At 42.3% G+C, this 18,620-nt stretch overlaps 1 protein-coding gene across 1 annotated transcript in view; it reads right to left on the bottom strand.

The window, feature by feature from the left end:
- Window positions 1-387: 387 nt before the first annotated feature.
- DOK5 (docking protein 5) overlaps window positions 388-18,620 on the bottom strand; it is a 170,945-nt gene continuing 152,712 nt past the window's right edge. The window contains exons 7-8 of the mRNA XM_003904593.3: window positions 9,245-9,365; window positions 388-1,144 (exon numbers count right to left, since the gene is read on the bottom strand). Coding sequence (XP_003904642.1) covers window positions 1,080-1,144; window positions 9,245-9,365 — 186 coding nt within the window. The 3' untranslated portion in view covers window positions 388-1,079. The remainder of the gene's footprint in view (window positions 1,145-9,244; window positions 9,366-18,620) is intronic.

Raw genomic sequence — 18,620 nt, 5'->3', positions numbered from 1 at the left:
ACTCTAACTTACGGTGCTCACAAAATTCAATTCACATCCAGCACTGACCTTCTCTTTAGAAGTTCACGGCCACCGGGGGCCCATTTAGCAGGTGTCACTGTATGAGATTTCCAACTTGATTTTCTTGTGGTACTCTTCTGGAATTAAAGTCTTTGGCAACAAAGACTGTGTCTTTTGATTTCTACGTCCCCGGACACCAGTACAGTGCCGGAAACCCATAGACACTCAATACAGACCACGTTAATGAATGAGTGAGAAAATGCGTGAATGGTTGAATTCATATTAAACACAATACGCAATACACTCAAAGCTCACATGCAAAATGTCCACACACCCTTCAGAAATACCTAGGATAGAGAAAAACGTGTTGCCAGAATCCAAAGAACATATGGGTGAAGAATGATCTTTTATTTTCAAATGTTTTATGAAGGTACTCCGAACAAAATAAACGCTTTTAAAAAAGGGGGTAGGAGGGTGAGGAAAGCATATAAGAAAAACTGTAACTCTGTAAACAATACTAACGGGTTCTTTGAAAGAATAGTTTTGAACAGAACAGATAAGAGTGAGTCAAAGCACTGATTTAACTAATTGGTGATATAATCAAATATAATTTCCAGTAGTTAATCAGAACCACAGTAATAATAACTGAGGAATAGGGCGTAAACAAACAACAAATAATTAAAAGCCATTTTATTGTCAATACTGACTGTCATACAACTGAAACACTTGGAAGAAAAATCACAAGAATCCACAAAAGGACAGATTCAGAGAAGTGCAAGGGATAAGGTATCTACAATAGAAAATCATTTCGTGACATTGACTTCTTTCTGTCCAGCTGTAAAAGAGGGAACACAGAGTCAATATCTATAGAGCATGTTTCAATTACGCTAAGAATTTAAAAAAGAAAAAGAAAATAAAGAAAATTATTGTATTGCAGAGTTTCCCAATGACCACACAATTAGCCAGGACGTTAAGCTTCTTCTCTTCGTCGTCACTTCCCTTGCTGTCATTCTGTGACCTCCTGGGTGAATCTGTGGCTGACACATCACAAGTGTGTTAACAATTCTTGGCAGTTACTGTCAGTGCTCAGATCTGTAGGCTGGAAAAGTCTCTGTTCGATGAAGCTTCAGAGGGCTGGCAACATCTTTTCCAAAAAGAATTTAAAATCAACAGTTACAAGAGAGAGCCCACAATCAAATTAGCTGGTAACAATTTTCTCTATAACAGAAATAAGTAAATGTACTTAAGGCAGAATTTTTTCCAAAGGCTACTCACGATGATATGTAAATGAGTCACAGATATTGTATGATTTACATATCATTTGCATGTGGTCTCTGGGTTGAGCTACGGTCAGTCCATTAGCAATTATTTTCTTCCTTAATTTTTCACCTGCCTCAATCCCTACATCCAGGGTATTTAGGAGAAATGAGACAGAACTATGGAAACTTTTAGCCAGAATACTTTTTAGAAACCTGAGTAGCAATAAGGCAGTCTTATGCTTACACTTTGCTAATCTTGTAAATGTTAAAGAGAACTTCCTAAAATTCATTTAGCTTTTATTATTTCAGGTTTAGATTTCAGACCAAACAGAGTTTAAAAAGTCAAGAAGGCAATGCACAAGATCTTTGTGACATATTAATAATATATGGGTTGTCAAGCATTTTCTAGAAAGAGCCAGACACTAAATATTTTAGGTTTTGTAAACCATACGGTCTCATTGCCGCTACTCAGCCCTGCTGCCTGTAGCACAAAAGCAGCCATAGTTAATATGTAATGAATGGGCCTGGACGTCCTAATAATGCTTTATTAATGAAAACAGACAGCAGACTGGATTTGGCTCACAAGCCCTAGTTTGCCCATCCCTGTAGATAAGACTGCGCTGATTTAACAAAAACTAGAGGTTCTACTGCCACCTGCTGCCCAAGGGTTACCACAAGCAAAGAAATGCACACTGCTAGGTGAAGAGCTCAGGACTCAGCGCAAAGCCTTGGGAACAAACTTCCGCAGCCTTGGTGAGTACATGTGTGCATCAAGCAGGCGCAAGAAACAGGACTGCAGCCAGTGGAGCATGTCCGCCCACCCACACACATTCAGAAAAATGTTGTTTTTATTTTTATTTTTATTTATTTTTTTCGCCAGGGCTGGAGTGCAGGGGCGTGATCTCAGCTCACTGCAGCCTCAACCTCTTGAGCTCAGGTGATCCTCCCACCTCAGTCTCTCGAGTAACTAGGACCACAGGTGTTCGCCACCACACGCGACTAATTTTTGTATTTTTTGTAGGGACAGGGTCTCGCCACATTGCCTAGGCTGGTCTCAAACTCCTGGGCCCAAGTGATCTGCCTTGGCCTCCCAAAGTGCTGAGATTATAAGTGTGAGCCACTGCACCTGGCAATGTTGTTTTTAAACACTAAACCATGCAAAAATGTTTATGGTGGCGTGTGGCCCTTAAGCCTTGAGTTTATGCTCTATCATCTTATCATAAGCAGCCCTGACCTCAGTTCAAGTCCCATTTGATCTTCCTCCCAGAAGCATGAACTTAGACAAGGAACAACATCGCTTTGACCCATTTTTCACTCCTGTGGAATGGGGAGAAAACATTTGTTCCCCCTCCTCACAGTATGTTGAAGAATAAAGGAAGTAGAAATGGCTTCATGACCTGTAGAGTCTTTTTTTTGATTCGGAGTTTCGCTCTGTTGCCCAGGCTGGAGCGCAGTGGCCGAATCTCGGCTCCCTGCAAGCTCCGCCTCCCGGGTTCACACCATTCTCCTGCCTCAGCCTCCCGAGTAGCTGGGACTACAGGCGCCCGCCACCTCGCCCGGCTAGTTTTTTTATTTTTTAGTAGAGACGGGGTTTCACCGTGTTAGCCAGGATGGTCTCGATCTCCTGACCTCCTGATCCGCCCGCCTCGGCCTCCCAAAGTGCTGGGATTACAGGCTTGAGCCACCGCGCCCAGCCACTGTACAGTCTTAAATCTATTACTATGGTCTCAACACCAAAACAGAAACAAGCAAAAAATAACGTCTTGGATTCAGATACTTGCAAGACTCAAATCTGAACCAAAGGAAAATGATTTATCCAGTCATATAGTTGCTAGTACATAACAGCAGTGATTATTAGTAGCTAAGTCTTGAATATTAATATATCCCAAATAATTAGAAATCATTTATCCCAAACTCCCAGCCAGTTTGAACACACATTCTATTCTCCTTCCAACACACAGACGCATGCACGCACTGAAACGCAGAGAAATTGTATTAATGAGTTTGAGTACTATAAGTAAAAATCCAAGAATATCTTTATGACTGTGTATCAAAATCTCCTTCAGGGAGCAGAGACCATACAAATATTGTTAGTGCAGAATCCAAAGTTTTAGTCAACTGCACAGAGAAATGACTGACAGCATTCACTTGAGGTCAAGTCAAAATGAAAACGCTTACAGTTTCTATCCTGAAGGCTGAGTCTTTCCTGCATGGTTTGAATGCTGTGTTTAGTGTAACGCCAGCAAATGGAATGAAAGGCTTCCCAACCCTCCCTACATTGTTGCAGTTCACACAAAAGTCACAAGCTGGTAATAACCTGTAGACCACATCTGGACCCAGACCTGTTCTCTGGCCTCCACAGGCTTTAAAACATTTGGAATTGCTTATTAATATTTAAATAGCTGCTGACTGCCCATAAAGATGTCAATTTCCCTGTACTCCTGGAAAACTGGAAGGCAAAACTAGCCCTACATTCTGCTAAGCATGACCATCTGCAGACAGCAGACTGCCTGCTCTCCCTGACATCCGCCAGGGACCCTGCCACTCCTATACCTGTCCTGTTTACTCATCTGCATAGCCTGCCTGGACCCTGTAGACATGCGGGTTTGACACCTTTCACATTTGCTTGGATCCGAATCTATTGCTTCCCTCTTAACTTCTGCCCATATGATGTTTGTGACTGTGGTAGGATTAATACTGAAAAAAACAATGTTAACTTCTCCAAAGTAGCCCCTTGCTCCAAGAATCGATGATCTTTAAAATCAAAATGTAAATTGCATGGGTTGGAATGAATCCTCTGGAGGCATTTCGGTCTCACGGAACCTGCATTTGAAATCACCCATGGAGGCATGACTTCCTCCCACAGGTAAGACCATATGATGAAGGCAGTAGCCTGGATTAGAAGTCAGAGCACCGGAGCACTAATGCCAGTGCCTGCATCCACCAGCCACGTGGCCTGGAGTAAGACTTTAACCTCCAAAGGTCTCCATTTCTTCAGTCATTGAAATGGAGAGGATGGTCCCACTCTCACCAACTCCCGCGGTTGTCAGGAGAACCACATAAGGCTAAATGGAAGATGCCTGGGTCAGTGACACAACTGTTCAGTGTCACCCTTTGATTTCCTCAAGTTACCTTAAGTCCGATCTGTGATCTAGGTGCCTAGTTTTTCTTGTTTTTGTTTTGAAACAAGTGATGCTATCTTCCAAGGCAATTCCCACAGAAGAGCTCTGAAAATCCTGGAGCAATGAAGCACCTTGGCCTAAGGGTAAAGCTTGCTGAGATTATAACTTTGAGAAGGAGGTGAGAGAGTTAGAGGCGCATTGTACTGAAGCAGACCCTCTGGCGCTCATGTGCAACAGTCTTGGGGCTAGTCTCCCACTTCCTCTCCTGTTCTCTTGTAATCCCTTGAATGAAAATGTCAATTAAATCTGACACTGCCATGCTGAGGAGGACCCTCTAATGCTTCCCCTCACACTTAGGATAAGCAAGTCTTGGTCACCTGTGATCACCACCCCAGCTATCTCTTTATGTCCCTTAGGCACCAGCCACACTGGCTCCTTCCTGGTCTTTGAACGCAGGCAGCTAATTTGTGACTCAGGGCCTTTGCATTGCTGATCTCTCTATGGAGAATGCCTTCCCCTGGCCCTTGGTATGGCTGCCTCTTTTAGACTTAAGGTCCTCAGTGATGCAGGAGCTTCCACTGACTACCCCATCTCAAGAAGTCCCTTTGTCAGTGTCTTCTCAAAACCAACAGCTCTGCCTCACCTTCTTTATCATAAAAACTTTCTTTTTCACTGTTCCATATACCAAATCTGAAATTAACTACTGATTATGGATGGTGACTCTCCATTAGATTATAAGCTCCAAGGGGGGAGGAATGTCCCTGCCTGGGAGTCCCAGATATGTCTGTCATCTAGCACAGCGCTTGGCCTAAACTAGATGCTCCATAAACATTTACTGAGTAAACAAAGAATGGATGGACGGATGAATGAGAGATAAAAACCTTACAATCTTTGCTACTTACTAGATAGGTAGTCTTGGACACCTTAGTAACCTTTCAAATTCTCAGTTTCCAAACAGCAAATGAGAATAAAATACCCTGTCAGGCAGCTGTTTTGGGATCTAAATGAGATCATGTATTTTAGGTCTCAGTGGAAAGCCGGTACACAGTAGGTCCTCAGAAAGAGTAGCTTTTAGAAAGACCCCATTGAATATGGCTTGTCTCCCTCGTAATGATGAAATCTGAGATTTCAGCACTGCACTGGTGGCATGTGAATGTTTGCTCATATAGCAAGAGGGAGAAGAGGTTTCATGTCCAAATAGATGTGCAGAGCTTTGGTTTAAACAAGTTTAATCAGGTTTTTTTTATTGCAGGACATCTCAGAGCCCTGAAATTATTGATTTGTTTTCTGACTCTCCATGAGAATTTAACATGTAGCATTTCCCCTAAACTCGTTTGACGACAGTACTTTTCTTAGGGGGAAGGTGCTATCTACCAGAGTTAGCTTTCCAAGGAATATAATTTGGGAAATGCTACTGATGTAACTGCTGTTATTTTATCCAATGCATTCCTAAAAGAATCCAATGAAGAGTGTTCAACATAAACTTGTTGATTGCTTCTGTAAGTTTCTTCCATAATTTTCTTTCTTTCTTTTTTTTTCTTTTACTGAGACAGAGTTTCACTCTTGTTGCCCAGGCTGGAGTGCAGTGGCACGATCTTGGCTCACTGCAACCTCTGCTTCCTGGGTACAAGCAATTCTCCCACCTCAGCTTTCCGAGTAGCTGGAATTACAGGTGCCCGCCACCGCGCCTGGCTAATTTTGGTATTTTTAGTAGAGGTGGGGTTTCACCATGTTGGCCAGGCTGGTCTTGAACTCCTGACCTCAGGTGATCCACCCACCTTGGCCTCCCAAAGGGCTGTGATTACAGGCATGAGCTACCATGCCCAGCCAGTTTTCATTATAAACCTACTTCCAATGTTGATTTTGTATCTGTATAATCATAGAAGAGAATTTCTATGAAAATTTTAAAACGAAGTGGGAGAAGCAGTGAAGGTAGATTATGTATGTCTTGTATGGCACGTGTCAAAACCAGCACCTCCTTTTCCCCACCAAAAATGGTAATAAAATGGTAATTCCCAAATCAACCAGCAGGTGGCTCTCGAAGACTAAATTTGAGAAAAAGACCCTTATTCTCAAACTGATTTGGCAAATTCCTCCCTAAGGGTCTGTATGATTTCCAACCATAACCTCCAGATTTGCCAGAAAAAAAAAAAAAAAAAAAAAAAAAGCCTGAAATTCATCAATGTAGGTGAATTGGCCAGAGGAATTACAATCCATAATCACCAGCAAAACAAGAAGAAATTAAAGGCTCTGTAACTTTATCATATGGCACACTGGGCCACCAAGTCATTAACTTTACCCAATCTTATTTTCTTTTTCTAAGGGGCATGAAAAGGAGGGGAGAGGGAAGGTAGGCAGTATAGGTAGAAGAATAAAATTTTTTTAAAAAAATTTACTTGTTGTTTAAATAGCCACTTGTAATAAGCAAGATAATTTTAGGTACTCTGTGAACATATTTTAAATCTTCAATACTTATTATTTTATTGTCTATTAAACAGCATAACTAGCTGGGTGCAGTGGCTGATGCCTATAATTCCAGCACTTTGGGAGGCCGAAGCAGGAAGATTGCTTGAGCTCAGAAGTTTGAGACCAGTCTGTGCAACACAGTAAGACCCCCTCTCTACTAAAAACAAAAAACAATAAATTAGCTGGGCTTGGTGGCACACACCTGTAGTCCCAGCTATTCGGTAGGCTGAGGCAGGAGGATCACTGGTGTCCAGGAGGTTGAGACTGCAGTGAGCCATGATCGCACCACTGCACTCCAGCCTAGGCGAAGAGCCAGACCCTGTCTCAACAACAAAAAAAGTATAACCAGTGGATATAGCAGTATTAAGGTAGTAAAATATGCTTTTTTTAAAAAAAGATATATTCAAATAAAAGAGAGTAAAATTGAGTAACATTCTGGTATGTATATGATAAAAACTGTGATAACTCAAATATTACAAAAAATTTTTGAAGTTTAAAGGGGATCAGTGGCATTTGTGACAACCCGATCTAACCCATTCTCTCTGCAGAGATATCTTGAAAGGTAAACCTATTTGTCTATTATTAATTCAGTCATTTGCTCAGCTGTTCACAGAGGCACTCAGGATTTTTTTTTATTTTATTTTATTTTTATTTTTTGCAGTATCTGCTATGTGCCATGCTCTCTGCTAGTGAACAGAGCACAGAGTCATGAAAACTAAAACGTAAACACCCCCAGTGCATTCTTAACATTCTTTCAACAAATACTAATGGAAGACATGCAAGGCACCGGGGGATAAAATGATAAAGACACACAGAGGAGCAGCTCTCCTGCCCTCCTGGACAGTATTGCTTCCTAGGAGAGCCGACCATGAGTCAAGTGGTCACATAGATAAATATGAAATGAACACTGGTCATCATCTGCATCTTATGAGTGCACATCATCAGAGGTGTCCACGCAATCTACAATAAAGTCTGGAGGGCTTCCTTGGAGTCTGAGGGGCGCTGGAGGTGAGACCTGGAGGTGAGCAGGAGTCAACTAGGATGAGGGATGGGCGCAGCCTACAGGAAAAGCTGCCTAGGGGGAGAAAGGACCAACAGCAAAGACTGAGAAAAAGGCTGTTGTGACCAGGGTTCAGAGCGGGCATGGAGGGCTGAGGCTGCAGTCTCCCGTGGTCATTCATTCATTCTTGCATTCATTTATTCAGCAAATTTCTGCAAGTAAACTACGTGTGGTCTAGCGCCTGCTATTTCGAGTTTGGTGATCTTGCACCTCATCATTAAAGAGGTTTTTTTGCAAGTATACTCCACACAGGTTTGTTTGCTTGTTTATAAATTATATGTGCATAAGATATTCTTATGTAATATGAAATGTAAGAAAAAAAAATGTTTGAAGGGACAGGAGAAGGTTTAAATAGAATTTTTTCAGACAGAGTTTTGTTCTTGTTGTCCAGGCTGGAGTGCAATGGCACCATTCGCCTCACTGCAATCTATGCCTCCTGGGTTCAAGCGATTCCCCTGACTCAGCTGGGATTACAGGCACACGCCACCGAGCCCAGCTAAATTTTGTATTTGTTTTTAGTAGAGACAGGGCTTCACCACATTGACTAGGCTGGTCTACAACTCCTGACCTCAGGTGATCTGCCTGCCTCAGCCTCCCAAAGTGCTGGGATTACAGGTGTGAGCCACCGTGCCCAGCCAGTTTAAATAGAATTTGTAATTGTTCACGTTGTCTGCACTATGGGCCATTCTGTCTCGTGCTTCAGAGACCACTCCTCTGAAAGAAGGGCTTACTAGGATTTGCCTAAAGTCATTCAGCAAACCTGAAGCCATGGCTTCTGGCCTCAGTGCAGGGCCCCATCCTGTCAAACATTGGCTCCTAGACCTGAGGTCTCGGGAGAATCACCCGGAGGGCTTGTTCAAACACACGCGGCCTGGCCCCACCCTCAGAGCTCCTGATTCAGTAGGTGTGGGGAAGGGCATGGAAATTTGCATTTCCAGCAAGACTTCAAGTAATGCTGATGCTGTGATTCATCAGTCCGCTACATCATTTCTTGAAGCCTGGTCCCTGGCCCCTCGCCCAGACCCTGCGTACGGTCTGTTAAAAGTGCAGATTGCTCAACCATATCCTGTGCCTTAAGATCTAGAGTCTCTGGGGATGAAACCCAAGAATCTGCATTTTAAGTGACTTCCCCAGGACACTGTGATAAATGCAAATATCTGAGAAGTATGGCTCTACAAAGATTAAGTGCCTCATGTTGTGAGGCCTTGGTGGGGGTCCTACCTTTGGAGGAAGGGCACTGACCAGCTGGCATGCAACAGCTGGGAGTTGAGCTGAGCCCTCTCCCCAGAACTGCCAGGCCTGGCCCACACCCTGGACACAGGCAGCACCGCGCTTACCTTGCAGGCGGTAGAGCTGCCCCGTGCTGTGCTGCCGTGTGATGTGCTGCCAGTAGGCGCTGCGAGGCAGGGGCACCATGGTGCTCAGTGAGGCGGCCCGCTCACTCATCTTCATCTGGAGCTGCAGCCAAAGGGAAGAAAGTTGTGTGTCAGGAACACTGGGGCTGAAAGAGGCCTGACTGAGGAAACAGGAGAGCATGGAGTACAAGAACCACAGAGCTGGCCAGGCTGCAAATCAATGGGCATTGACTGATGGCAGTGGGCACGGTGGCCAGCTACTGTTTTTGCTTACTTAGCGGCATCCATTCTTTACCCTGCTTGCAACAGTGCATTGATGATGTTCCTCTGGGGAGCTTCCCTCCAACTCAGCTCAGTCCCTCCAGTCCTGTGGGGCTGACTCCCCCATTCACTTTAGGGTTGGGCTGGTGACCCACGCCAGACCAGTCAGAAAGAATTCGTTGAGACATTATTAGGATTTTTGTGGAAGAGAGAATCAGCAGAAGTGAGCTAAAGATTTGTGACTGCTTTGTTCATTGCTCTATCCCCAGAGTCTAGAATATTGCCTTGCACAGAGGAGATACACAAGTAACATGTGTTGAATAAATGAACCTTCTTGTGGAGTTGATAAGAGGTTGGAGATGGGACTGGAGCCTATCTTGGAACTACAAAGGGACCAGGTGACAGTGAGTAGACACCATTCAGAAGAAGACAGCCAAGAAAAGGAGAGAAATCTTGACAAGCTCCACTGAGACCTTGGATCCCACTGAATCCAGAGGCTGGCCCCAGACTTTTCAATTGTATTAGCCATTTCATTCTTTTCAGTTTTGGTTTTTTGTTTGTTTGTTTGTTGTTGTTTGTCAGTTTGTTTGTTTTTGAGACAGAGTCTTGCTCTGTCACCAAGGCTGGAGTGCGGTGGCGCAATCTCAGCTCACTGCAACCTCCGCCTCTGGGCTCAAACAATTCTCCTGCCTCAGTCTCCCGTGTAGCTGGAACTACAGGCACATGCCACCACGCCTGGCTATTTTTGTTTTTTATTTTTAGTAGAGATGGGGTTCCTCCATGTTGGCCAGGCTGGTTTCAAACTCCTGACCACCCGCCTTAGCCCCCCAGAATGCTAGGATTACAGGTGTGAGCCACCACACCTGGCCTAATTCTTGTCAGTTTAAACTGGCTTGTGTTGGGTGTTCTAGCATCAGAAAGAGAGGAAAAAAAGTCTGCTTGAACAAGTAACTTTTCTTGACAAATTATTGTTCCAGACATTGAGGGAGGAAAAAAGATGAAATGGCTTTTGGCAGCAGGCAACTCTAAAGACACAGTTCTGGTCCCCCAGATTATCAGAGAGCAGTCAATGGCCTGACCAACCACATCGGGGAAATAATTGTACAAAAGAAGGAAAGTTTCAGAGAGAAAAGAGCCTGTAGGATGGGTAGAATAAAAGGAAAGGTGAACGGGGTCAATGCATGCAAGAACAATGGGGTGCAAGTGGAAGCAGCCTTCCAGGCACCCCCATATCTGAGCCCTGGTCTTAGACACAATCATGACGCAGGTTGATTATGCCATTGTGTAAGAAGTCACTATTTGCAAAGTTGGATTTCCTGGATACTTGAATATCAAATAATCCATTCCCATCTTTAAAAAAATTCACCCACAAAGACTTATGCAAGATGTTCAATGGGAGGTAATTGGACATTGGCGAAAGCTGACGGCTATTTAAGTATCCCCTCATTCAAGGCCTGGTTATCTAAAAGTAGGCACAATGTAATACCTGGCAAAGAGGGAAGATTTACATGAATTGGGAATGAAACATTTATATATTGTACCATGAAGGAAACACAGGGGGTTACAGACCTGGTGCAGTGTCATTTTAGTTACTCATATGAAAATTGTTGGCATTAAACATCTGTCCATTTGGGAAGTATGAGAGTTTGATGAGATGATACGTACTTAGCCTTACCTAGCAACAAATAGGTAAAGAGGAAAAATGAAGACGATGATGATGACGATGATGATGACGATGATGATGATGATGATGATGATTAGAAATTGCAATGAATATTTTAGGATTTTTTAAAAAATATTTTCAATCTCTTAAAGAAAAAAAAGTCTCCACTGTACACATCTCATCAGCATGGTAGTTTCAGGCATAATTCACTCAGTAAAGCCAAAATAATAGGAGGTTTCCTATGTTGAAGACCAAAACTCCTTGTAGTTGATGAGATTCAACTTGAAATAAAGATTATATACTCACTCAAAATATAATTTAATTTATAGTCATTGAATTTACATTTGCTGAATCGAATTCACTGTCCCTATAATAATTCCACAATTACCAAAACATGTCCCCAAGTAGAACCATAAAGCATTAGGTTCCATGAGGACAACTTTTCCTAAAAATAAACTCTTAGATTAAGAGGTCCAAAACCTAAGTACTAAGCTAGTAGAAAAATTCTGCAGCTGTTTCCTGTTTTTAATTTTTAAAATGTATTTTTAATGGACAAATAATAAGTATGCATATTTATAGAGTACAATGTGATATTTTGATCTATGTATATACAATAAAAAGATTCACTTGAGCTAATTAACATATCCCTCACCTCATCAACTTCTCTTAGTGGTTATTTCTGTATACATGAAAGTCTAAAAAAATCCAAAATGATTTACCAGTGACTCTTAGTAACATTGTATTTCATGTGCATGGAATTCAAAAAATAAAAGAAGGAAAAGAACTCAATTTAGAGGTACTGGTTATTTGATTTTCTTAATATAAAGAGATTCTATTTAATTTAACAGAAAATTTATATAAAGAAAACATTTGTGGAATACTAGTCACTTCAAATTATTCACTGCTTCACTGCAAATATATTTAGGCAGCCCAGCATGATTTGACTGTATTTTTAGAAAGCTGATTTGGGATCGAGAGTGAAATGACAGCAATGCCACGTTTTGAAGAGGAGAACAGTACAAAGCCTGGCTCTCTAGTTCTTTCTCAACCCTTTGGGAAAATATCTAATTTTATGAAAGGAGCATTTTAATTGTCTTTGGACAAAAAGAAAAGCCTTTTAACAATGCAGAAATGTCTGCATAATTGTGTAAGGGAGAAAAGACTTAGGAAGTCTTTTGGCGAGAATCCAGCAGGCAGATTTCTGCTCCCGCTTCTGTGACGCTCCAAGTCCCTCTATCCTTGATATCAACCACCAGTGGAGGGCTGCAAGTGGCACTGATGTACCACCCTGGTGGAAATAGCAGTTAGCACTCATTTTTGGAGGAGTTAAAATTGGGTTACCTGGAGTGCCGCAGGTCCTCAAATAACGTCAAGTCACTCAGCTTTGTTTCATTACGACTTTGATGTGAACATAAAAATCTCTTCCTGGCAGGGTCACTGTCTGTGTAGCTTTGGCATGTTCTCCCCATGCCTGCTTGGGTTTTCTCTGGGTCCTCTGCTTTCCTTTCATAGCCCAAAACTGCCTGTTGGCTTCATTGGTGTGTCTCAATGGTCCCTGTCTCAGTGGGTGTGGGTATCGGTGAGTGTGTCCTGGGATGGGAGGGCATCCTGTCCAGGCTGGGTCCCATCTGGCACCCAGAGCTGCAGAGATGGGCTCTGGCCACCCGTGATCCTGAACTGGAATCACTGGGTAAATAATCATCTTGTTTTTATTAATCTTTCTTAAATGTACGTATAGCTCACATTTATTTCAATGTGTAATATTACAAGTGTTTTTGTCTTTATCTAGAAGTTTGGTAAGGTTTTTGTAACCAGAAATATGCTATAGGAATTTAACTCTTCTTTATATCAGTCAGCCTACGGGAAAATTGGTTTTGTTATATGTCCTTCCGCTAAAGTCACAGAATCTATCAACAACGTTAAATGAGGGCTTACTGTATTTGGAGAGAAGGATTACATACAGTCTTCCTACTTAAAAACATATATATTTTATATAGGTTTTTTTACAATAAATATAATATCCTCACATTAACAAGTAAAAATAAAAATTACCCCAAGCCATAGAATTGTAAAGTATGGGGATTTCCCCTGTAAGGTGACACAGACATTCTTTGAAAACCTCCCATTCACAAAATTGTGGGAAAATTCAGGGGGTGGGTTGACCATTCAAATGTATGCCTATTTACAACCAAAGTCATTGTTACTTTGGAGGATAGCTTGCACAGCCCAGCTAGACTGGAGGTTGATTTGGGGTTATAAAAAATGTAGAAAACACTTGATTGGAAGTGCTGGCTTGAGGAAGTCCAGGTGATAGACGTGGAGAAGAGGCTCTTGCAGAAAGCTGGCAATGGTGGCTGTGCAGCCACATGAGCAGGAGCTGAGCACAGCTGCAAAGGCTGGGCACACCCCCTAACAGGGAGGGAGTCCAGGGACCTGTGCTCATGGCTCATCTTCTGGAAGAGGCCCTGCCTGTGCACCAGTCTATTAAGTACCTTTTCCTTTCCAGCTTAAGGTTACAATCTCATTCCTGCTAATCTATGCTTCCTTTTCTCAGGAAAAATTGCTTAGGAACCAACACAACCTTAATATTGTAATCAATTTCCAATTTTTCAAATATATCTGAGGTCAGTGGCGATATAGAAATGGTGTGGCCGGGTGCGGTGACTCATGCCTGTAATCCTAGCACTTTGGGAGGCCGAGATGGGTGGATCATGAGGTCAGGAGTTCAAAACCAGCCTGGCCAACATGGTTGAAACTCTGTCTCGACTAAAAATACAAAAGTTAGACATGGTGGCAGTGAGCTGAGATCATGCCACTGTACTCCAGCCTGGGCGAAAGAAAGAGACTTCATATCAAAAAAAAAAAAAAAGAAATGGTGTTATAGTGGAACAAACTGTATACCATACGTAACCCACACTCCTGACCTCATATAACCTACTAAAATCATGTCCCTGGACTCTATAAAAAACAACCACAAAAAATTACAAATAATCCACTATTCCTGTGTCAGAAAAATTTAAAAGAATCGTGGAACATTAGAGTTGGAAGAACCATGGGGGATATCCAGCCCAGTCTCCTGAGTTAACTGGTCAAGGGACTATATATCCTCATGCTAATGGCCAAACTTCTTAGACTGGGGGGCTCTGATCTTGATACCCTTCCCATCTCAGGCCTTAACACAGCCTAAACCACACCACTCAGCCCAGCCAGTTCCAACCACCAGGAAATCCATTGCACATCTGCTCCTAAGCCCAAAGGTTCTCCCCATGACTTACATGGTTAACTTCAACCTTCCCTTCAGGAGTCAGCTCAGGAGTCACCTCCTTTACATACTCTCCTGATATCTCTTCTCCTCCCTTAACAGGATCAGGTGCTTCTACCAGATATCTCATCATTTCACTGTTTTGTGATAGTCACTAACCTAGCTCCTGCTCTAGACCATGAACTGCTGAAAAGTAGGGATTATCTTTTATCTCTGTATCCTATCCCCAGCACCTAACTACAGCCTTCAGAGACTTAACAAATGTGTAATGAATGAATGAATGAACCCAGGCTTTGCCTAAGTAGCAGAAAATAGTCTTCAAAATAAATCCCAACCAAGCTATCAAGTTAGAAGCACTGTTAGCCCAAGGCTGAATTCATGCTGAAACTTTAGGTCCAGGTTAAATTAACATGGCTGTGATTGATTGTGGGTTTAGGTCCTGGTTAAATTAACATGGCTGTGACTGACTGTGGGGAACGTGGCAATAAGACTACTTCACTCGTCTTTGCCATTCAAGTGATGAGCAGAAGCAGGGCCTTGGGGAAAGATCTTTCTTATGTGTATATGCACAATCATTTAGGACCATCCAACAGCAGGGAAGTTTAGCACTGCACATTTATTAATTCTATTAGCAGTGTTAGCTCAAGATCCCACCAGAGTAGAAAGACAAGTCTTTGTGAAAGTCAAACAAATGCCTTCTTGTGCTTCAACACTAGAACTTTCCCTCTAAACAGTAGGAATGCATGCAGGTGTCTGCCTAACCCGGCCTAAGTGAGTCATAAAGCAATCAATCAACTTATGTCATCAACTGGGTTTTGAATGCCCAAAAAGTATCATGCTGCTGGGGAGAGAAGCTAACCATGGAACAAGAGACCCACGTTATAATGTAGAAGCAGAAGACGCTTTGCTTAATGCAAGTTGTTTGGGATTACAGGTCTCTTTTCTCTTAGTTATTAGAGACACATGATGAAACTGTATAGAAATTCACAAAAATATTCAGATGGATATAAAAAGAAGAATGAAGTTCTGATACATGCTACAACACGTATGATTCTGAAAACATTGTGCTAGTCATGAAAGTGCAGGGATTGTATTATTCCATGCTATGGCTTGAATCTTTGTCCCCTCCAAAAGTCCTGTTGAAATTTAATTGTCTTGCGACTATTTTGGGAGGTGGAACCTTTCAAAGGTGCTGCCATTATCTCAGGAGTTCATTTGTAACCATCTGACGAGTTCTTCCTGCCCATTGCGCAAATAAAATCAATTCATGGAGATCATGGCATTGCACTAAAGAAAGAGCTTAATTGACATGAAGTCAGACACACCACGTGGGAAATGGAGTTATTAGTCAAATCAATCTCACCGAAGGCTCAGAGGTCAGGAGCTTTTTAAAGATAGTTTGGCAGGCAGGGGTTAGCGTATTGGTGTTGCTGATTGGTTGGAGATGCGATCATAAGGGTGTGGAAAATGGTCCTCATGTGTTGAGCCCACTTCTGGGTGGGACCACAGGACTAGTTGAGTTACAGGTCTGGGTGGGGCCATCTGGTTGTCAGAAATGCAGAAATCTGAAAAGCCATCTCAAAAGGCCAATCTCAGGTTCTGCAATAGTGATGTTATTTGCAGGAATAACTGGGGAAGTTGCAAATCTTGTGGCCTCTAGTATAATGTCTGGTTATTTTTAAACTACATCTACATCTTAGAAGAATTCAGACCCCTTTTATCCTCCTAACTTGGCCTTTCATTAATTTTACAAGGGCAGTTTAGTTTCGGGGAAGGGCTATTACCACTTAAACTAAAAACTAAATTTCTCTCAAAGTTAGCTTGGCCCATGCCCTGGAATAAATGAAGGCAGCCAGCTTGTGAGGCTAGAATCAAGATGGAGTCAGCCATGTCAGATTTCTCTTACTGTCATAATTTTTCAAAGGCGGTTTCAGGTTTATTATTGCAGGAGTAGGTTCATCCCCTCTTGGTCTCTCTTCCTGTCCTCTCTACTCTTTCACCATGTGATACTTTCCACCATGTTACAACACAACAGGAAGGCCTCTTCCAAGATGCCAGCACTTTGATCTTGGACTTCCCAGTCTCTAGAACTGTGAGAAGTAAATTTCTGTTCATTATAAATTACCCAGTCTTTGGTATTCTGTTATAGCAGTAAAAATAAACTAAGATATTCCATTTATATGAAATGTCCCAAATAAACAAATCCCTAGAGAGAACATAGAACAGTGGTTGCTGAGGCCTAGAGGGTACTGTCAAAAATATTTGAGAAGATTTATTCTGAGCCAAATATGACTGACCATGGCCCATGACACAGCCCCACTAGATCCTGTGAACATCTGCCCAAGGTGGTTGGGCTACAGCGTGGTTTCACATATTTTAGGGAGATATAAGACATCAATCAACACAAATAAGATGTACATTGGTTTGATCCAGAATAGGTGAGACAACCCCAAATGGGGGCTTCCAGGTCATAGGTAGATTCAAAAATTTTCTGATTGGCAATTGGTTGGAGGAATTTATCTAAAGGCCTGGAATTAACGGAAAGGAGTATCTGAGTTAAGATAAGGGGTTGTGGAGACCAAGGTTTTTATGAAGCAGATGAAGCCTTCAGGTGCCAGGCCTCAGAGAGAATAGATGGTAAATGTATCTTATCAGAATTAAAAGGGCACCAGACTCTTAGTTAATTCTCTCCTGGATCAGAGAAAAAACCTGGAAAGGGAAGAAGATTCTCTACAGAACGTAGATTTTCCCCGCAAGAGACAGCTTTGCAGGGTCATTTCGAAACATGTCAAATAAATATATTTTGGGGTAAAATACTTCAATTTCTTTCAGGGCCTGCTATCTCTCATGTTGGTATCTTACTCCTACAAAGAGTCTGTTTTGTCAGTCTTAAGGTCTGTGTTTTAATGTTAATGCTGGTCAGTTTTGCCTGAACTTCAAAGGGAGGAGGGTATCATGAGGCATGTCTGACCCTCACTTCCCATCATGGGCTGAACTAGTTTTTCAGGTTAACTTTTGAACGCTCTTAGCAGAGAACAGATGTCCTTCCAGTTGGCTGAGGAGCTTAGAATTTTATTTTTGATATGCAGAGGTGATAGCTGAAGGAGGTGTGGTTTCTTTGACTTCAAAAAAAAAAGAAAATGTTTTGGAATCAGTTGTGATAGTTTCACAAATCTGACTACATTAAAACCATTAAATTGTATAGTTTGAAAGGGTACATGTGTATGGTATGGTACATGTGGTATGTTCATATCTCAATAAACCTGTTACCAAAAAAAAAGCAGATAGTAGTATATGCCCTGAAAATTATTTTAAAAACATGATAATAATCCCAGCACTTTGGGAAGCCGAGGCAGGCGGATCACGAAGTTAGGAGATTGAGACCATCCTGGCTAACATGGTGAAACCCCATCTCTACTAAAAATACAAAAAAAAAAAAAAAAAGCAAAAATACAAAAAATTAGCACAGCATGGTGGCAGGTGCCTGTAGTCCCAGCTACTTGGGAGGCTGAGGCAGGAGAATGGCGTGAACCTGGGAGGCAGAGCTTGCAGTGAGCCGAGATGCACCACTGCACTCCAGCCTGGGCAACACAGCGAGACTCTGTCTAAAAAGAAAAACAAAAAATAGCATGATATGATGAATTAGTGAGTGGCTACTTCTGGTCAAGCAGCCCCGGGGAAAGTACCATTGAAGGAAGACATGACTGACAACTGGCTGAAGCACGGTCCCCCGTCATTATTGTTGTTAACAGCACAGTAAAAGCCTTGTAAAAACTTCTCACTACTCACAGTGAGTGAAGGGCTGATTGCCAAGGCCCTTTGCTCATAATGGTGAGAAAATTCTATCAGCCCTCTTGGGAGACAAAAAGATTCTAATGACTGGACCACTGTGCATAGCTTGTCACTGAGAAAAGAAAAACAACTGTCTCCCACATCTGCCAAATGCATTTCTGGTTTCCCGGTTCCTCATTTGGTTTCACTGACACTTACTTGTTGCTAGCGCACTTCTTTCATGAGTCTGAGACCAGGAGAACAGAGCAGTGGCAGGTCTTAGCCTCAATACTGTACCATATTGTCCTTCTCTGGAATCCAACTGTTTTTACGGTAGAGCACTGTGTTTTGCAAAATTGAACAGCACAACAGGATGTAATTGTTTTCTGCTTCAGTCAGTC

Source organism: Papio anubis, chromosome 16 (assembly GCF_008728515.1).
Source record: "Papio anubis isolate 15944 chromosome 16, Panubis1.0, whole genome shotgun sequence".
Lineage (NCBI taxonomy): Eukaryota > Metazoa > Chordata > Mammalia > Primates > Cercopithecidae > Papio > Papio anubis.
This window is presented reverse-complemented; position numbering and strand designations above follow the sequence as displayed.